General features: G+C 41.8%; 1 protein-coding gene across 3 annotated transcripts; it reads left to right on the plus strand.

Moving 5' to 3' along the window:
* Positions 1-10: 10 nt before the first annotated feature.
* Positions 11-18,784, plus strand: snx25 (sorting nexin 25). Of its 3 annotated transcripts, none has more exons than XR_004200491.2 (23): positions 11-261; positions 585-1,257; positions 2,007-2,091; positions 4,933-5,149; positions 5,856-6,028; positions 8,654-8,840; positions 9,398-9,468; positions 10,800-10,990; positions 11,089-11,220; positions 12,063-12,212; positions 12,366-12,491; positions 12,606-12,770; positions 13,051-13,182; positions 14,516-14,656; positions 15,121-15,234; positions 15,531-15,608; positions 16,682-16,765; positions 16,856-16,970; positions 17,074-17,140; positions 17,320-17,501; positions 17,696-17,796; positions 17,890-18,297; positions 18,469-18,784. XR_004200491.2 is itself a non-coding variant. In XM_031757252.2 (22 exons), exons 2-22 carry the CDS (start codon positions 904-906, stop codon positions 17,953-17,955), a joined length of 2,931 nt encoding a protein of 976 aa, XP_031613112.1. In that variant the 5' UTR covers positions 11-261; positions 585-903; the 3' UTR covers positions 17,956-18,784. The 3 variants fall into 3 exon arrangements, 1 of the variants encoding a protein (XP_031613112.1); XR_004200492.2 differs by having other exon boundaries at positions 17,890-18,282; XM_031757252.2 differs by having other exon boundaries at positions 17,890-18,784.
* Positions 18,785-19,368: the final 584 nt, after the last annotated feature.

Genomic DNA, 19,368 nt, shown 5'->3' on the forward strand with positions numbered 1-19,368 from the left:
CGCACCGTCGGTGGTTAACGCCGGCGCTGATTGGCTAACACCCTTTCACGTTTAGAGAGATTGTCAGTCAGCTGGAGCTCAAGTAAAACAACACAGTACTTGTTTTTATCTTTCAGAGGCATTTGAACTGGAGACATTTTTTTTTCTCACAGCGTTTATGGTACTTTTAATCCATTACTAAACGGCCCGTGGAACATTCTTTTACAGAGAGAAAAGCGGGAATGTAGCGGTGTTATCGTCCACCCCCATTTTTAACGATAGGTGAGTAAGCTAACGTTAGCTGATGTTAAATTGCTTAATTAGCACGCGAGCTAGTTAGCCGCCTGTTGCAGTTAGCTTGGCAGCCAAATAAGACAGAAGTTCGAGGTTGCTTGACTCTACCTTGTATTTTATGATGTTTTCCTCCTCGTTTTAAAGCAGGTAACGGCAACTCATGCTGGCTTTCTAGCGTAGCTTCTTGCTAGCGTAGATTGTAAACGACAGTCGGTGAGCTACCCTTCCACCGAAAGTGTCTCCAAGGTGACGGTGGTTGTTTCTCCATTCATTTACTCCCTTGCTCTCTCCCTCTCTCTGCTTTCTGATAGCGCCTGACGCCTTTTCCCAGGAGAAGCCCGGTGTCCTGTTTTGTTGTCTGGAGCGCCGTATTGTGGCTGAGAAAGCTCTCGGGGATCCGTGATTGTTGCTGCCAGGCGGGCCGACGCTAGGAGCGTGGGGGAACATAGCGGCGTGTGTCTGGTGAGGAGATGTCAGAGCGGGGATGCCTCTTTTTGGAGACAGTGTTGTAGGCGAGGGTATACACGAGTGTACACAGTATACCTCCCGCTGGGACTTGGCGTGCAGACCAGCGGAGCGACGTTTCAGCATAACTAGCAGTGACACATATATGGATGGTGGGGTCGCAGTATGCCCACCCCCTCGAGTACCACTACATCACCGGCTGGAGGGAGAAGCAGTATCGGGGGAGAGGAAGAGGGGCCCATGTCCGCCGCTTCTACCTCCTCCATCGGCTCATCTTTCCGGTTCGTCCCAGCCTTCTGCCTGGGCGTGGTGGCAGCAGTAGTATTTCAGCTGGCATGGGGGGGCCTGTCTCTCACCTCGTTCTTCTTAAAGCTCTTCATCTATGTGTCATTCGCCCTCCTGTGTTTCCTGGCTGGGAGCTTTGCCCTGCTGGTCAGGAAGAGTCCTCTCAAAGTCAGCTGCTTTAACCGGAGCAGGAGGCAGCCTTCTGAATGGCTGGAGTTCTTCAACAAGCTCATGGTAAGCAGACCGCTTGTTCAAACTCATTAAGGGACATGCAGCACACCTTCAGGAACACACAAACTGTAGCTCTGTGCGACATCTCATTAGGATCACACTGTGTCTCATCAGAAAACATTCTCTACTGCTGACACGTGCAGACTTATATCTAAGGGCTTTTCGCACACTCTGCGTTATTGACAAACCACACCTGTTGAGCGTCTGTTTTCCATTTTGCCTCCTGTTTTGGCCCTCTCAACCATTTCACCCTCCTCTCGTTCCCTGCCCCAATTATTTTCCTTCCACCTCAGCATTTGTACCCTCTCTGTCTCTCTGATGATGTCTCCCTGCTCTTTTATCCTTGCTGTGTTCTATAATAGATGAGGTACAGTCATTCTTCTGGATTTAGCCTGATTCGCCACACTGAGCACACGCATACACACAACAAATGGTAATTTATTCTTTAAGGAAAGCCTTTGGGTGTTTGCAGCCGGTTGGTGGCATCCCTTAGCCCAGCGGCTGCCTTTCATCCGTGTTGTTTGCTGTTCTGTGGCACTTATGACTTATTGATGTTGATAGTGGATGAGTATTGTCACAAACATTAGTCTGAGTGACATGTTTCACGAGCTGTGACCAGTTTAGGCTGCTTCATTTGTCATGATTTTAGGCCTATTAGACGCGCAGTTCTCAGTCCTAGCTCTTCTCTCTCCTTGTATTTCCTGTTTTTATGTTGTTCCTTAACTGGAATTGCCTGTTTGGCTACTTTTCAGGGTCGCTTCTTGGTGCCAGTTCAGGAGTCGAGCCAGAGCAGGAGAGTGGTGGTGTCGCACAATGTGGACAAAGCCCTGAAGGAAGGTAATTGTCACCTGTTTTGTGGCACATTTATGTGAATACATAAGGAGCTCTTGATGTGTGAGGAGATTTTGATATTCTACCAATTGCTTTTTCTGTTTCTGGCACTTTTGTGGCATCCTGTCTTTATAGAGTAAAATGTGTGAGCGAATCAGGATTCTGAAATTGGATCATATGACAGTCAGATGTGTAAGATCACTTGAGAGTCAAGTGTGGTCATTTTTTGAAAGGCTTTAAATTGGCTATCAGAGAAGAGTAAGATTTTCATTGATTATTCATGCTAGTTTTTTGAAGGACTTCAGAAGCAAACACAAATGTGTCTTCCTCTAAATTTCAGTTTCAGTTATTTCATTGTTTGAATTTCAAGTAAAAAAAGTTCAAAATTCCATAAAAGGACTTTTCCTTTAACAGTTATGCTCTTTTCAAGCTCTGCATTTTTTTTGTTTTGTTTGTGGACTCTACTGTAGTAGTTTATCTTACACTTGGCCTTGGTCTAGCCCCTCAGTTCATAACACTGTCTGTTCATAACACTGTCTGAAACAGTGTTATGAACCGTCCATTAATGCTACTGATTGGCTGCCACTCTCAAACAAAAGACATGAACAGCAGCTGTGGTCATAAACTTTGAGATGACCTTAATAAGGACATCCATTCTGACTGGTGTCATTCAGAATTTTTAAAATGTAGTACCTTACAGGGTCAACACTGTCATCGAATTAGACATATTTTGGTGGCATTACAACACACTGTATAACATTGCACTTTGACACTGGTGATTCAAAAGGATAGTCATGTTGATTTGTATTGTGGCGTGCTCTGTTCTGAAAATAACTTTGCTTTTTTTCATATTGAAAACTCGAAGCTTACACAGCAGTAAAATCTGTTTTTCACTCTCAGTAGTATTAGGAGACCCTTCCTGAAATGACTGACTGATGGAAAAAGTTTCAACTTCTGTTTTTGACAAAATTGCTGACTGATGGAGCTCTGCTTCTGTCATCCACCATGACCTGTCACCCATCTCTCCCACACATTAAACCAGTAGAACGCTAAAGGCGTGTACACACTGGGAGCCACAAACAGACACTCGCGCACCTATGCACGCTCAGTAGATGAGTGTGTGTGCCTGCCAAGTAACAGATGGCTCCAGGATTTAAACCGAGGGGGTGTGTGTTTGCACATCCTTCTGTGTGTTTTTAAAAAAAGGTCCTTTGGTTGTTGTGTGATACAAGTTTATGATATTATTAGCTTTATAATCAAGATGTGCTGTGTCAGTGAACCGATGCTTTGATGTATCTTGATGTGTTTTGTGGGATTCTTTAGAGTGATGCATTTAAAGCAAGCAGAGTACTTATATTCTAGTTAGAACCTTTCCAGAGGAGCTTACTGTGATTGCTCAACACAAAATACCTGCTGAACTGTGTCTCGTTTATTTTATTTTTTTTTTTTTAACTGAGATGAAGAAGTAGTGTAAGAGCATAATGTTGATTGAAGTGGAAACTGAGAAATGGAGCAAATCCACTTGTGCAAGATTGGTCTTTATCTGTTATTAGAGTGCATTCATCCCCCCTCTTCATCTGTTTTCTAAAGCACTGATTCTGGTCAGTTCCAGTGCCTAAAGGCTGCACACTGAACGGATGCATTTTGGTTACAGCAGTAACTCATTGTCACATATAGGTTGTAGGGTCGCTTAACTTGCATGTCTCTGGTTAAAGGGAAAAACCCCAAGAAGGTGACAAAGTATGTGCTTTACAGTCGTTCCTTACAAGACGGCTGTTGGTCATGTCCTTTGTGAGATATTCGGGTGCTTCTCCTCCAGATCAGATGTTGATAATGTGCTGTATGTAATTTACAGAGGGTTAGCTTGGATCACTGCATACACTTCAAAGGCAGAGAGACTGCATTTAGTTAAAAGATCAAAACAGAACAACTGGTTTGGTTCACACATTAAAACTGAATTTCACAGAGAAGGGGACGTGCCACACTGTTCTTCAAAGCAAAACTCGATCAGTATGCAGTTATTCAAGTGATAATGTTAATTTAATTTTTACAGTTGAATTCATTTTTTCTTGTATATGTAGCACTGTTTAGAATACTGGACGAGCTGCTCATGTTTAGATTGCATCTGTTTTTTGTGTTTTTTTTTGTTTTTTTTGTTTTCTGTGATTTTGCTTTTTGTGCAGTTTGTAAGTTAAAGATTTGACCAGTAAAATCTGGTTTTCAGCGGCTAGTTAAAGCAGACCGCTCACTGTTAAGCTATGGTGTTCCCAGGGTTAAAATTAACCTTCCAGTTGCAGCCGTCTGTGTGGAGTCTGGGTGTTATTTATATATTTCTGTCAGTTTTCTCCAGGTGCTGTAGTTTCCTGCTACATTCTTCCTGTAGTTACATCATTTGAAATTGAGGGATTGCCAGTGATTTTTTTTTTTTTTTTTTTTTTTTTTTTTTTTTTTGTGTATCTAAGGGTCCTTATGAGTCAGCTCTGTGATGGGGTGGTGACGTTTCCAGTTACAGCTTTCCCCTCACAGAATGAATGCTGGGATAAGCTCTCGGGGGGAGGGCTGGGGACCGTTTACGGAAAAGCGGGCACAGAAAGTAGATGATGGAAAGTGTGAACCACCCTCCAGCTTTCATAAGCTGCACCTGGGCTTTGGGGAAATGAAACTCGATGCACCCGTTGCTTTCTTCAGTGGCTCATTGAAAACAGAGTTTAGACAGCGTTTTTTTGTGTATCAAAAGCTTGAAATGTAAAAAAGCCATTTGGTGTTACTGTCAGAAGAGTACTGACTGCAGCTGTTTGTCTATTCTAACAAAAACTGCATTTAGATTTTCTTTCGCTCTCTCCGCAGTGTTTGACTATGCCTACAGAGACTATATCCTGTCCTGGTACATTCCTTTGAGTCATGATGAAGGCCAGTTGTACTCCATGCTGTCAGAGGACTGGTGGCAGATGATTGGGCAGTTGAGATCCAGGCTTGCTGAGATTGACCTCGTCAACGTAGTGTGTTATGACAGCATCCGGATTCTACACACACACTTCACCGACCTCAAAGCTGCATCTGCAAGGTGTACTAGCACACACTCTTTAATTATATGAAGTTCTCCCACAGTATTCATCACCTGCAAATCAAGGATGGGAAAGCTAGTCAAATAATGTGTTACTGTCGGAGCCGCTGAGCCTCTAACAGCTTTCTTTGCACAGAGGTATGACTCACAGTTGTTTATCAGGAAATATGTTCCATCTTTGATTTGTTACTGAAAAGATTTCCCTTCCCACCAGTGTCCATACCTAGTACCATAATTTTATGTACACAGATGGTGTGAAATTGCTGCAATTTGGTCCAGCGTAACAGCATTAAAATCCCCCTTCAGTGTGTGCCAGGTACACTATCACACACGCATGTGCAGGAAAAAGAGCAGGCAGAGCGATGATTCACACATCATCTGGTTTTATTATCTTGGCCAGTCAGATGAGACTTATGATTTGATTGCACTGCAGTGATGTCTGGCCTGCCTAATTTCTAATCGTTTGGGAACAATGTAGCAGCAGCAGCAGCGTGTCTTTAGAAGCAAAAACTGCGAGCTGAACACAGCTGAAGTATGAATAACAGAGGCAGCGAAGCTTTAGCTCTCATAATATAATATGACATCTAAGCTGTGACAGAATAACACTTCACAGCAGCTCCGTCTCTTTGTGTTTCTGTCTTTGTCTCTGAATCTGTGTGTGTGTGTCTGTGTGTGTGTCTGTGTGTGTGTCTGTGTCTGTGTCCAGACCAGAGGAAGTGGCTCGGCCGTTTCCTCTCCATCCCTGTTTGGTCAGTCCGGAATCGGAGCTGGCCTTCCTCCGCTGTGTAGCCAGAATACTACTGCTGTGTTTGCTGCCACAAAAGGATGCCAAGTCGCACACACTACGCTGCTGTCTCACTGAAGTCATCACTACTAAAGGTACATAACTTCCTTGGGGATTAAAAAAGTATTCTGATTCTAATTGGTCGTGGTCACAAACTGTGAAGTCACATATATTCATTATTGTTGTCAAAGAATAATATGTTCTGTTTTAATGTACCTTTTATGAGTCATTGATTTTTTTTGTCTTATGGATTGTTATTACAAGTAGCACAGTCCTTGAGTGTTTATATCTTTATTTTGGCTCTACTCCAAGTCATTAAACACAAGAGTAGTTGAAACTGCTCCACAGTGCAGACATGGTGATGAAATGTCCACCATCCTCTTGGTGGACTCCTGCCTTACATAACACAGACCGTTTGTCAGTGTCACACTCCCATAATTGGGGAATTAAACATACACTGTGAATGGATTTCATTTGAATAGAATGAAACTTTACTCAACACATTAGGACACAATTCATGATAAGCACAGTTGTAATTAAAAACACAAATGGTGTCTCATTTCCTCTAGTTGTTTAATAGTTGCACCTGCTCAGTGAAAGATGTAACACTGAGAGGTGTTGTTGACATAGATGCATAATACTCGCAGCTCTTCAGGTGTCTGATAAATGTCTACCAAGAATAAATATACAATATTCTGCTGAATAGTTTTACTCTTTAATATACAGTACTATGTAGAACTCTTGAGTTCTTTCGTTTCTTTTTATTTTGCCAGGAAAATAAGAAACAGGTGCAGCGATTTATTGAGTCATATCCAAGCATACATGTGAATACAATAATATAAGGCAAAACCAGTCTGTACAATTCTCACTAGCTTGAAAGTCAATATTTGTATGATCACCTTTATTCTTCAGCACAGGCTGGTATAGTTCTTCAGGCTTGAAGGGCATTCAAGCCATTTAAGGTCTTCTTTGGGTGTTGGCTGTCTTTTGTTCGTTTCGATGATCTCACACTGCCTCAGTAATGTTGAGGTGCTCTGCGGAGGCCAGTCTGTGGCTGATGGTGTTCCAGTGTGTTCCCTTTTTTGATATCCAAGCATGGTTTTACTGCATTGGTAAAATCATCACTCCATTATCACTTACTCCTGCCACTGATCTTTTCTCCCTGTTCCCATTCCTTAAGAATGACTTCTTTACAGTCAGCCTTCCGAGACCATTTCTGGTGACGTTTGAACAAACAGTAGCTGCAGTATCAGCTGCAGGGTCAGATGCATTTCTCAGGTCCTGTGTCTTTGCTGGTTTTTGCCTATTACATGACTTTCACTTACTCTCCATCTGCTTGCTTTTTATGCCTGTGACTTCTTCTTTTGTCCTCGACTTGGCCAGTTTCCTCATTTTCTTTTTCCCTTATTTTAAACCATGTACATGTCATATCTTGACAAGGTTTACAAGATCGCCTTGTTGGTGCATTTTCTGCCAGTCAAACTGTCCTACCGTTGGCATTTTTATTAGATTTGACTAAAGATATTGGAACAAATATTATTATGACAGGCTTTTAACAACAAAGCGCCTGTCCAGTCTTTGTGCCTTCCTCACTGATACGTCCTTGAATAAAGGCCAGGGGATGAGGGGAGTAACAATAATGAAAATAACAATTTTCTTAAAAAGGATTCAACTCAGAGGGACGATTAAATAGCCAAAGGAAAAGGCTTTGTTGCCAGCAGCCACGAGCTGCTCACTAGTAGCTCCACCATTAATTTCAGTCCAAACTCAGGCAAAGCACTTCACTACAGCTCATCACTCTCAGGCTGGCACACACTGAGTCCGAGCAACTCCACACCAGATCTTTTTATAGTGTTGGATGATGATTTGTGAGCAGAGCATGCTCCACCCTGGTGGCTCCTCAGAGGAAAACGTGTGGCAGCTGCAGGCAGGGATGTAACAAAATATAACAAATGACGAGTGGCTCACAACCTTTGGACACTACTGCATGTTATAAATAATTTAATTGTCATGTAATTATTGAGCATTGCAAAATGTACTTTTAGCTGTTGTAACAGCACTGACTCATAAGGGAAGTGTGGCAGTGAAGCAAGGAGAGGAAAACAGAATACAGGAAGATACAGAATGCTTTTTCTTCTTGTCCTGCATTGCAGCAGAGCGCAGTGATTACCATACTGTTACTGCTGCACTTGGCTCTTGTTTCCAGAGTACACGTTGGTTTACATGGTGTGAAACAAATGTGCAATTTTGCTGGCCTGACACATGAATCAATGGTCTTTTGTTATTTGTTTTGCTGCATGTTTGAGCTGTTCTGGGAAATTTACCTGCTGATAAACCGGAAAACTTGAAAAATGTTGGAATTCAACTAAGAAAAACTGGAATCTTACAAACTCTGTGGTCATCCTTTCCTCTTGAGCAGGTGTGTTGTCAGTGTTGTTTTGAATGCAGCTGTTGTCTTCAGGGGTATTGATTACATCTGTGTTCCTACTGTGAGAAGGAACAGATGAAATGATAGAGTCATAAGAAAATGTGTGTTATCTTGATGTCTAGCTGCTGCTCTGTTTCTAGAACTGCATTCCCCCATTTCCCACACCGAGAATCATTTAGATCAGTGTCCCATTTTATTATGCATCACAGAAATCTGTGGTTCTAACTTCATCAAGAGCATTCGTCCTTCCTTTTTACGTCAACGTATTTTTATCTTTGTGTGTGTTCTCCAGTTCTGAAGCCGTTGGTAGAGGTACTCAGTGATCCAGATTCCATAAACAGGATGTTGTTGTCTCAGCTGGAAAAGAGGGAGCAGCAGGCTGAGCAGCAGAAGAAAGCCTACACCTACGCTGCCTCCTATGAAGACTTTATCAAACTGATATCAACGTCTACTGATGTCAATTTCCTCAAGCAACTCAGGCATGACAGTGACAACATGCACACACAGATGCACACACAGACGCACACACAGATGCACACACAGACGCACGCACACACACACACACACACACACACACACACACACACACACACACACACACACACACACACACACACACACAGTAGATACCTCATTTAAGTAGGCTATCCTGTACCTACATAGAGTCCAATTAAACAAACCACGTGTCCCCTTGTATACATAATGACAAACATGTTAACCAGGCAGTCTTAACCACCAAATCTGTTTGCTGCTCAGGGGTTACCATGGGAACAGACGATGTCTCTGCAGCAATATACTTGATCTAAATGCGGGGTAGACATGATACTGCTATATTGTCTCGTTAGTTTGAGAAATTGTGGCTCAGTACTGGCTTCTTTCTGAAATATTTATTCTTTTTGTTTGTTTTGATTTATTTTGGCCTCGTCACTTTCCATACTATATTTCCATCTTTCTTTGACGTAATTCATCTAAGGCCACTCATTTTGATTTCAGGAAACAATAATTGTATTTGTCTCCCGTCTTTCCTCCTTTGTAGGTATCAGATCGTGGTAGAGATTATTCATGCCACCACCATCAGCAGCCTGCCTCAGCTCAAGAAGCAGAAAGGTACAGACAGCACTACAGCTTCCTGCATGAGACGATGGCTTTGTTTACCAAGACATCACTATTTAAAACCTCAAAAGTATGGCAGCGTTTCAGTTCACGTTCACTGCCCCTAAAAAGCTAGCTAGTATGCAATATAGGCATTTATTCATAGAAGTAAACAAGAGTACAGTCACAATTCTGCTTGTTTTGCAACAATATGCAGAGAAGTGATGTGAACTTTTATCTGTCAGACACTTGCAATATTGCCTGAGTTCAGCCTCGTGTCAAAGACGAGGCTGAACTCAGGAAGTGACATTTAAAGCAGAATGTGAAAGTGATGGTTCTGGACAGCTGTGTGAGCTTCTGCTCAGGAAATGATGTGAGCGTGGTTATGACATCACCAGAGCGACTTCAGTAGTGAATGTGCTACAGCAAAGGCTGATGGGAATACATCATTAGTGTTGCAGGTGGCTGGCTCTGAAGGAAAGTATTGGCACATGTAAAAGTTTGAAACGGATGGACACAGCACCAGATGATACAGATTTACAAACAAAACAAGGGAATGAGTGGATTTGAACTGCCCTGCAGTGCAGCGCCTAATTTTTATTCTCATTGATTGGGGGGGGGGACGGTCCATAATCTGTCTCCATGTGCACGTTTAAACACTATACTGTCTATACTGTGTGGTCCTGCTGGACTACACTACAATTTCTGGACCAGCACTTTTCAATTTGCTTTTGGGGATTTTGGAGACCCAGTACTGGTTTCTGTTTGCACAGGCCGTTTGTTGTTATGGTAAATGGACTGGTTCTTATATAGCGCTTTTCTACTCTTCTGAGCACTCAAAGCGCTTTACACAACTTGTGCATTCACCCATTCACACAAGCACATTTGTCTAAGTGCTTCTTTTAGCTAACATTCACACACATTCATACTCCGATGGATGCATCGGAGAGCGATTTGGGGTTAGTATCTTGCCCAAGGATATTTGGCATGCAGACTAGGGGAAGCCAGGAATCGAACCACCAACCTTCCGATCAGTAGGTGACCTGCTCTACCACCTGGTAGACTCTTGCACAGTCCCTGTTCAACAGTGAATGAATTCATGAGTACATTTAAAGGCCAGTCGGCTGTAAAAATTGCAAGTGCGTTCACATGCTGCATCTGAAAATCAATGACCAATAAAGTTCACTTGCTGTTGTGCTTGGCTTGAAGCACATTTTCATGGAATCAGGCCATCGGTATGTATCAGCTTTATCCCGATAGTTCAGTGGCTCCACACCAGGTGATTGTGCGCCTTTGTGTTATTATGTGGCCAGAACTTGCTCAGACAGGCTTTCCCTCTCCCTTAGAGAAAAAAGGTAAAGAGTCAGCAGCCATGAAGGCCGATCTGCTGAGAGCCAGAGATATGAAAAGATATATCAATCAGCTGACTGTTGCTAAGAAACAATGTGAAAAAAGGATCCGCCTCCTTGGAGGGCCAAACTATGAGAACAGTGAGGAAGGAGGGGCCGATGACAACGATGAGCCTCAAAGCCAGAAGGTAAATAAAATATAATGTAACTGATGCGGTCTCTCTTTATTTCCTGTAAGGTGTGAAATTACTTTGGTTCTTTTTAAAAATTCTTTCCCCTCATGCAGATTCTCCAGTTTGATGACATCCTGTGTAATCCAAGTTACAGGGATCATTTCAGAGTTTACATGGAGAGAGTAGATAAGAGAGCTCTGATAAGCTTCTGGGAACTGGTGGAAACACTGAAAACTGCCAACAAGGTAACCGCTACACACATTCTAGAGATTTTTACCCCAACACTGCTCAAAGTAAAGACGGCTCATTAGGCTTCCTGTTTGAAGTTACTTGTTTCATTGTCAGGAGCTCAAGAGGTATGACGAGGAGATGGCATTCATACTGAGATGTACACAAAAGTAGAAAATGGGAGTGCTTGATGACAAAAGGGAAAACTTTATTCATTTTATCAAAAGCTTTGGTGCTGCTTGTTAGTTCATCTACCGTCTGAAACAAGCTATTTTCACTCCTCTCCATTTAACACCACTGATGTGACCAAATTTAGGATGTCCACTTGCATTCTCACCACATAAAGACTTAAGGGTAGAAATAAGAAAAACAGAAACTTGAGATTTTTGCTCAAAGGGATTACATTAATTCAGTTTTATTTAAATAGTGTCAAATCACATTTGCCTGTTGAGAAAACCCCAACGATCAAATGACACCCAAGCACTCAGCGATAGTGGGAAGGAAAATCTCCCTTTTAACAGGAAGAAATCAGGCAGAATCAGACTCTGGTGGGGGCAGCCATCTGCCGTGACCGGTTGAGGGTGAGGGGAGGAAGACGGGACGTGTTAGTGATCCAGAGATTAATACTAACTAATGATAAATGCAGAGCTATGTATAAACACAGTGAGTGGAGAAAAAAAGGTGAGAGAAGAAGTAAGATAATTTTATTCAGATTATTTGTTATTCAAAACTTTGGTCATGAGCATCAGCCATTGTAACAGTTTGTGAATATATAATTAAAAAAAGAAAAGGGAAGCAAAAAAATGTTGAAAACGGTGAGAAAAGTATGTGAGAAAATAATTTTTGTTGTGTTGGACAGAATGAGGTGCCCCAAATTGTTGGGGAAATTTACCAAAAGTTCTTTGTGGAGAGCAGAGACATTCCAGTGGAGAAGTTTCTTCTGAAAGAGATCCAGCAGAGTTTGGTGGGGAACAGAGGAACACAAGTCTTTGTTAAACTACAAGAACAGGTATGTGCTGCTCTGCTTAGCCAGCTGCAGCTACATCTAGCTACAGCAGCTGACGGTGGATGTCTTGAAAATCTCAAAAGAAAGCTGTTGAACTTCGATCATTAAAAGCGTGTGTAACAGTGGAAACTTGTGTTTCTCTCACACATGCCTCAGGTTGCTGAGACAATGAGAGAGCGTTACTATCCCTCCTTCCTGGTGTCCGACCTCTACGATAGGCTGATCAGACGAGACGACCATCACAGCCAATCGCGGTGTAGCCCGGAGGAAAAGGGAGAAGGGGTGAGACACATTCATACGCAAATGACACACACGCATACACTTCTACATGAATGTGTTTAACACTTGCTTTTCTTTGTGAGTCTTGATGCCTATTTCTTTGTATCCTCTGTGAAGTGCCAGGGTCTAGATACAGGAGAGGAGGTGTGTGACGAGGGCAGTAAAGGAATCAATGAGCAGGCCAGCTATGCTGCTACTAAACTACGCCAGCTCTATGACAAACTGGAGTACAAGCGACAAGCCCTGGGCTCAATCCAGAATGCACCCAAACCAGACAAGAAGGTAACAAAATATAGGTCAATGTGCTAAATACAGTCTGTTGGATCACTTCAGTATTGAGTATCAGGATGTTGGAATGAAGTGGAACCAATTGCAGGATGTCTGATTGGCTTAAAATCCCATTCATCTGATGTGGTCCCTGTTAGGATCTACAGATGTGTGACAACTTTAATGTAGTGCTTTGAAAACACCTCTTAATGCAAAGACTTTTTTATTGTGGTTCAGCATAATGCCATCTTACTGTAACTCGCGTGCTTATCTGCCTCTGGTGTGTGCTTTGCAGATAGTAAGCAAACTAAAAGAAGAAATAGGAGCCATGGAAAAAGAACACAGCGAACTTCAGCAACACATCACAAGGACCGACTGGTGGTGTGAAAACCTGGGGAACTGGAGGGCTACGATAACTACAGCTGAGGTAAACGATGAACCTGAGTGTAGAAACAAATGATGCACTCACCTAAACAGTTTACAGCAGTCTGCAAGCATGCCCTTCATGCTTTATGCTCTTGCACAGAAGAAACAGAAATGAGCCACACAGCACAGATAATGAAATACTCAGCATACTTTATGCTTTAGTATAGAAAATAGATTGGACAACACATACATTTGTATAGCTCAAGCACATTTCTATTCTTTATCTATACAGGATTAGATTCACTAAACTTCATGCTGCAATCACAGAAATGGCCCAGTGGGAGTGGAAAGTTCTGTGGTTGATCTACTAACAGTGCACATGAAATTCATAGAAGAACAGAAATCATCATTTACAGTCAGATCGTGTGTGTGAGAAAATATTACTGTTACTTTGATGTGTGTAGAAGCATATATTTTTCTTTCTTTCTTTAGTTTTTCACCAGGCTGCATGTTTTTATCAAAAGTCAGTGTTAAACATTGTAACTTTTGGATGTTAATCAAACACACTTCAGGTTTGCCTGAGTGCCTCGTCCTTCAAAACTCTTACAAATAACATGCACTAAGGCCAGCCCTAACGCTGCACTATGTTAATGAATATTGACAGTAGCTTTATAATGCTAAAAGATTGTTTTTCCAGCTGTCATTAAATCTGACCCTAGTCATTCACATTACATTCATTTTGGTCTTTCGTGTACTTACATGTGTATATGCTTTTTAAATTTATACTAAATTATAAAAATATATTGTTACAATGAAGGACCCGACAACAGCAGCGTTGCAGTTTAACACGTCCTTTATTGACTGACTTCCCCACATGCGCAGCCTTCTGCCCTGCTCCTGTAGCACACAACACCACCCTCTCCTCCGGTCCTGGCAACATCTTTAACAGGGGAGACATCATTAGATGATCAGGGTCAGGTGTGTCAGCCTCCCCTGACAGTACACTCTGAACTCCACTGCTCCACCCGTCCCCTGCAGCTGAGCCACAAACCACACCCCACCACGTATATATTAATGTGCCTAAATAAAGAATATCCAGGTTGTGTCAAAAAGAATCCTCTGATTTCAAAGAGTTTAATTTCAAGGCCACTCACCGATAACGACTGAATCACGCACTGTTAAAAAGAGAGGATCTGTGAGCAGCATAAAACTTTACATTCAGCTTTTATATTCTTTACTTTTAAAAAAGTCACCTTTTGATATCAGATTTTTTTTCATACGCCCTGTATGGATACTACATCTGTTTGTTTGGGGTTCTTTTTGTAAATTCCCAAGTAAGCTCTCTCCAGAGTAAGGAGGTGGTGGTTTATTGTGTATGTTTGTGTGTATTTCAGGCTGCAGAGGAAGGTGGTGAGACTGTAGCTTGTTACAGTGTGTGTGTTAGCCTGGTGGAAGGAGAAGAAACAGCCAACAGTCGCTGGAGCGTCCAGAGGAAACTCACTGAATTCCAAATGTTGCACCGCAAACTCACAGAGGTAACATGGCACCAAAGCTGCACACAGACGTGTCAGCTGCTGCTGCCTCGTTGTTTAAATGCTTCATGTCTCCTGCACAATAAACCAGTAAGGTCAGCAGCTCCCTGTGTAGCACTGAAATGGAAAGACTCGTAACAAAAAAAATAATATGATGATGGATTTACTGCAGCCTACATGCCACAGAAAGCAGAGACTGCTGTTTGTTGGAAGCATTTCCAGTCCTCTGTGTGACTAAATGAGATCACTGTACAGTGATAAATTGGTTTAGATGAAATCTAATATCTGTGACATCTGGAGAGCTGCATGCTTTTAGTCAGTGGATCTGCTCTACTGACTAATTTATGGTTGTAAATGCATTTCTGAATCTAACAAGAGTAAACAGAGTAGCTATTTAAATCAAAAATACACATATTTTGCCTCCTGTTAGTGTAAAATCATCACCTGTTAATGTGTCTCTCCTTCAGTGTTTTCCATCACTGAAGAAGGTCCAGTTACCATCACTCAGTAAGCTTCCCTTCAAATCCATTGACCAGAAGTTTTTGGACAAAAGCAAAACACAACTCAACGCCTTTCTCCAGGTAAACGAGCAGCTGCTGCATCTATATTTTATATCTCTATCACCTGCTGTGATACATTTACAAATGCTTCACTTTATCTCTACATTGTTAATTATAACACACAAAAACCAGGGCGCTGAATCACAACCTATTTCAGTCTATGACATGCGTGAGCTCTTTTAATTAAATATTACACTGTAACTAGGTCTGTAACCTTACAAAGTCTGTGCTCACAAAAGCTTCTTCTGCTTATAATCACAGCTGTTGATGATGACCTCAGGTGTGTGTGTGTGCGTGTGTACGCGTGTGTGTTTTAGCGTCTCCTAACAGATGAGCGGTTGTGCCAGTCAGAGGCTCTCTATGCTTTCCTCAGCCCGTCTCCAGAGCATCTGAAGGTAAGCCATTTCTCATATTTGAATTTTAAAAAGAACAGGGAATAATATATGCTTATTTCCATAAGTGTTTGGACATTTCTTTTTTAAATTTATTGCCTGTACATAACAACAATGGATCTGAAATAAAGTTAACTCAATGGGTTTAACTGACATATTAGATCATCTTGTAGGTGTTACAGTTTCGCTATTTTTACAGATTCATAAGCGATAAGATTGTACATATGATTATTTTCTTAATTCTTCACGTTTAATGACTACCAGAGGTTTGCATCCCATAGACCTCATGTGATGTTGGATTTTTCTGTCGTCGGCTATAAATTTCAATTTTTATTTTTTCATAAAATAATGAAGAAACAAGCCCCACCCGGGTGTAAAATTGTTGTCTTGCAATTGTATATTTTATTTAGCGTCTATTAAATGGAAGTGCAGTGACAAAATACTGTAATTCATGAATGTTACAGCAGTTTTTTAATCATTCTTTTTTACCTTAAAGTCCTTATTCCAAATGCACGGTGTGGGTGTACAGTGTGAAATGACAAAAATGTATCACATATTTCCTTTCTTTTCAAAGCCACCACTTTGTCCTGTTTTAATGCTTTTAAAAGTTAAATAACCATTTAACTTCATTAAAACTCAATTTTAAACCCAAAACCAGAAGAAGCATTAGTTTCCTGTATTAGTTAATCAGGTAAAGTTCTCTGACATGAGTTGTTTGTTACTTGAAATTATGACCCTGTGAATTTAATGAGCGGTAATTACTTACATCAAATATGGGCCATTAAATACAAGGTTATTGCTCTAATTACCACCAGCTTATTGGTGCTCTTTTACGCACGTTTATGGCTTTGTGCAGTGTCAGAGCAGCAACACTGGCAGAGCCGCTTCCTACAAGGGTCACTACTCATTTGACACTGGCATCATTAATGAGGAGACACTGATAACAGGGCCGTGTTTGTGGATTCACAGGGATTCTTTCATGTTTCAGACCTTCCTGATGGTTGTGTTATCTGGATGATTTTGTCCATTGTATGCAGACCATTCTATAGTAATGATATCTTATATAACGTTTGAAGGTGATGTCTATTCAGAAGAAATCCTCTTTCTCACTGGCCTCCTTCCTGGAGAGGTTACCTGGAGATTTTTTCTCCCATACTGAGGTACACACTCATGCACGACGAGTAAAGCAGCATTCCCAGGCTGTCCTGCATCCTCATTTGCATGATGTGCGCTGCGCGTTTTCTTCATAGGAGGATGGCGATGACGACAGTGACTTGTCAGACTACGATGAAACAGACGGGCGGAAAGATGCTCTGGCTGAACCCTGCTTCATGCTCATAGGAGAGATCTTTGAACTCAGAGGAAGTGAGCAGGACACTATTAGAATTCGCCAACACAAGCGTGTGTAACATCACAAGAGAGTCTGTTTATCTGACCACGTTCCCTGTCTGTCTGTCTTCCTACTCAGTGTTTAAGTGGGTGAGGAAGACTTTAATTGCACTAGTCCAGGTGACATTTGGACGAACTATCAACAAGTAAGTACTGAGAAGTACTCTTTTAGTCAGTGGTCTGGCAGTATTGTTGATCCACAATAAAATATCATCTGTAGAGTCCAGATCCAGAGGCTTTGTTAACCTATACAAGGTAGAGAGCGTAACACCTACTATACATTTACCCGAGATGAAAGTTTTCAGGCCTCTCTCGTGTATTTCAGACAGATCCGGGACACTGTAAACTGGATCTTCTGTGAACAGATGTTGGTGTGCTACATCAGTGTGTTCAGGGACACCTTCTGGCCTGATGGAAAGCTGGCGCCACATATCAAAGCCCGAACGGACTCTGAACGCACTGAGACCAAGGAGCGCGCTCAGCAGAAACTACTTGACAACATCCCAGGTAGCAACACACACACACACACACACACACACACACACACACACACACACACACACACACACACACACACACACACACACACACACACAGGCGTGACTTATTGTTATTTCATTTATTATGATGGCACATATTTGCAGTGTAAAAGAAATAAAGAATAAAGTGCTTGATTCAGCATGCTTTTCCTCGTCCACCAGATGCACTCACAAATCTAGTTGGGCAGCAGAATGCCCGCTACGGCATCATCAAGATCTTCAGTGCTCTGCAGGAGGCCAATGCCAATAAGCATCTTCTCTATGTAAGCGTGACACACATTTCCAACATCCGCGTTTCATTAAAACCAGATTTCCTAGCAATTTCTTTTTTTCCCCTGTCTCCCTGTGTTTGTTAGGTATTGATGGAAATGTTACTAAAGGAGCTGTGTCCTGAGCTCAGGGCTGAGGTGGACAGTATCTGAACACATGCATGAAAATGAGGATCGGCTGGTTCGTCTTTCAGGCCTTTCTGTAGCTGACCAATCACAAACTGCCAAGCCAGACAGGGAGAGGGCCATTTGGTTAATCCTCAGACAGAAAGCAAGCTGCGTTGGTCAGAGCTGAGATGCACGCAGACTCTGTTCAAAGAAATTTGCTTTGAACCGGTGAAAAGCTGGCCTGACGCTCTCCTGACAAAGCTGCTGACAGAAGGGTGCATCTCTAAACCTGCATTTGGACGGGGAGAAACCACAGGGACTTCTTCCTATCTAGACTGCAGTCTGACGAGACTGATCACAGAAGAACAAAGTGTATTTTTGACCTAAGTAACTCACATCTGTGTTTTTCTTTTTTTTTCTTTTAAAAATAATTATAATTCTTTCAATAGCACTGACATTCAGCATCTGTGCCAGAACAGACTGAAATGAAATGTTTTGCTCAAATGTAAATGATGGTGGTTTGGTCGACAACTTCTTTGTTTCATCTTTAATTTTTAGAGCAGATAATCGACTGACTTGACTAAAGACGAGAGAGAGAAAAAAAAAAAGACAGCCGACAGTCAGACTCGCTGTTGCCCTCTAGAGGCGACCGCTGTGAGTCCCAGCCCACGGACCTCTGAACATTCCTTCTACACACAACCTGAGCAACAACACTTGTGTTCTGTGATTCTTGTAATAAGGCTTATAATTGTGCAATATAATGTCATGTAAGTCATTGTGATGATTTTATTTATGATTTATTATTGATAGATTTTTATTTTTACCAAAAATTGTTTAGAGAGCATTTGTATAAGCAATAAATTGCAAACAAAAAGCTGTTGTGACCTTTGTATTTCTTTAAAATATATACACATATACGTGTGTGTGTGTGTGTGTGTGTAAAACAAAGACATTTCCTAAGTAGGGTAGGCTGGTGGAATTAACAGCCTGCAAGAGTTGGTTTGTGGTCATTTAATTTTCAATTCTGACATTTTCATGACATTTCAAAAAGTCTTTTTTTTTTTTTTTTAAATCTTTGTGAAGTTAACAACACATGCAAACCTTATTAACTGTCTCCTGGGTTTAAATGGTCTTAAAATGACACAGATATGCTTAAATACTATTTCTTGCATAATATCTGAACTCTGAATTTGAGTTATATATCGTACGGTTGCCGTGTAACCTTGGTTCTCTTAGGGGAAGACTATCTGTCATATTCCATATGTACGGGGTATGACCCCCCCCTTCCCCCCCTTGGTCGTGGTGTGTGGATACTTCTTTAAGACACTCCGGCTCGCCCGGCCACGCCCCACAGCTCACGTATAAAACAGCTGTGCAGACGCGACACCGGTGATAGTTTGATTGGAACGCGTCTCCCAGTGGCTTGATAAGAGAGATGGAGAGATAAGGCTACGTCAC

This window comes from Oreochromis aureus, linkage group 2 (assembly GCF_013358895.1).
Source record: "Oreochromis aureus strain Israel breed Guangdong linkage group 2, ZZ_aureus, whole genome shotgun sequence".
Classification (NCBI taxonomy): Eukaryota; Metazoa; Chordata; class Actinopteri; order Cichliformes; family Cichlidae; genus Oreochromis; species Oreochromis aureus.

What these genes read in the sequence shown, in the direction of transcription:
- snx25 (XM_031757252.2), top strand. Translation starts at nt 904, where the DNA reads ATGCCCACCCCCTCGAGTACCACTACATCACCGGCTGGAGGGAGAAGC. An exon ending in CGGAGGAAAAGGGAGAAGGG is followed by an intron (nt 12,492 to 12,605) that starts GTGAGACACATT and finishes TCCTCTGTGAAG; the next exon opens with TGCCAGGGTCTAGATACAGG. An exon ending in CGTCTCCAGAGCATCTGAAG is followed by an intron (nt 15,609 to 16,681) that starts GTAAGCCATTTC and finishes TAACGTTTGAAG; the next exon opens with GTGATGTCTATTCAGAAGAA.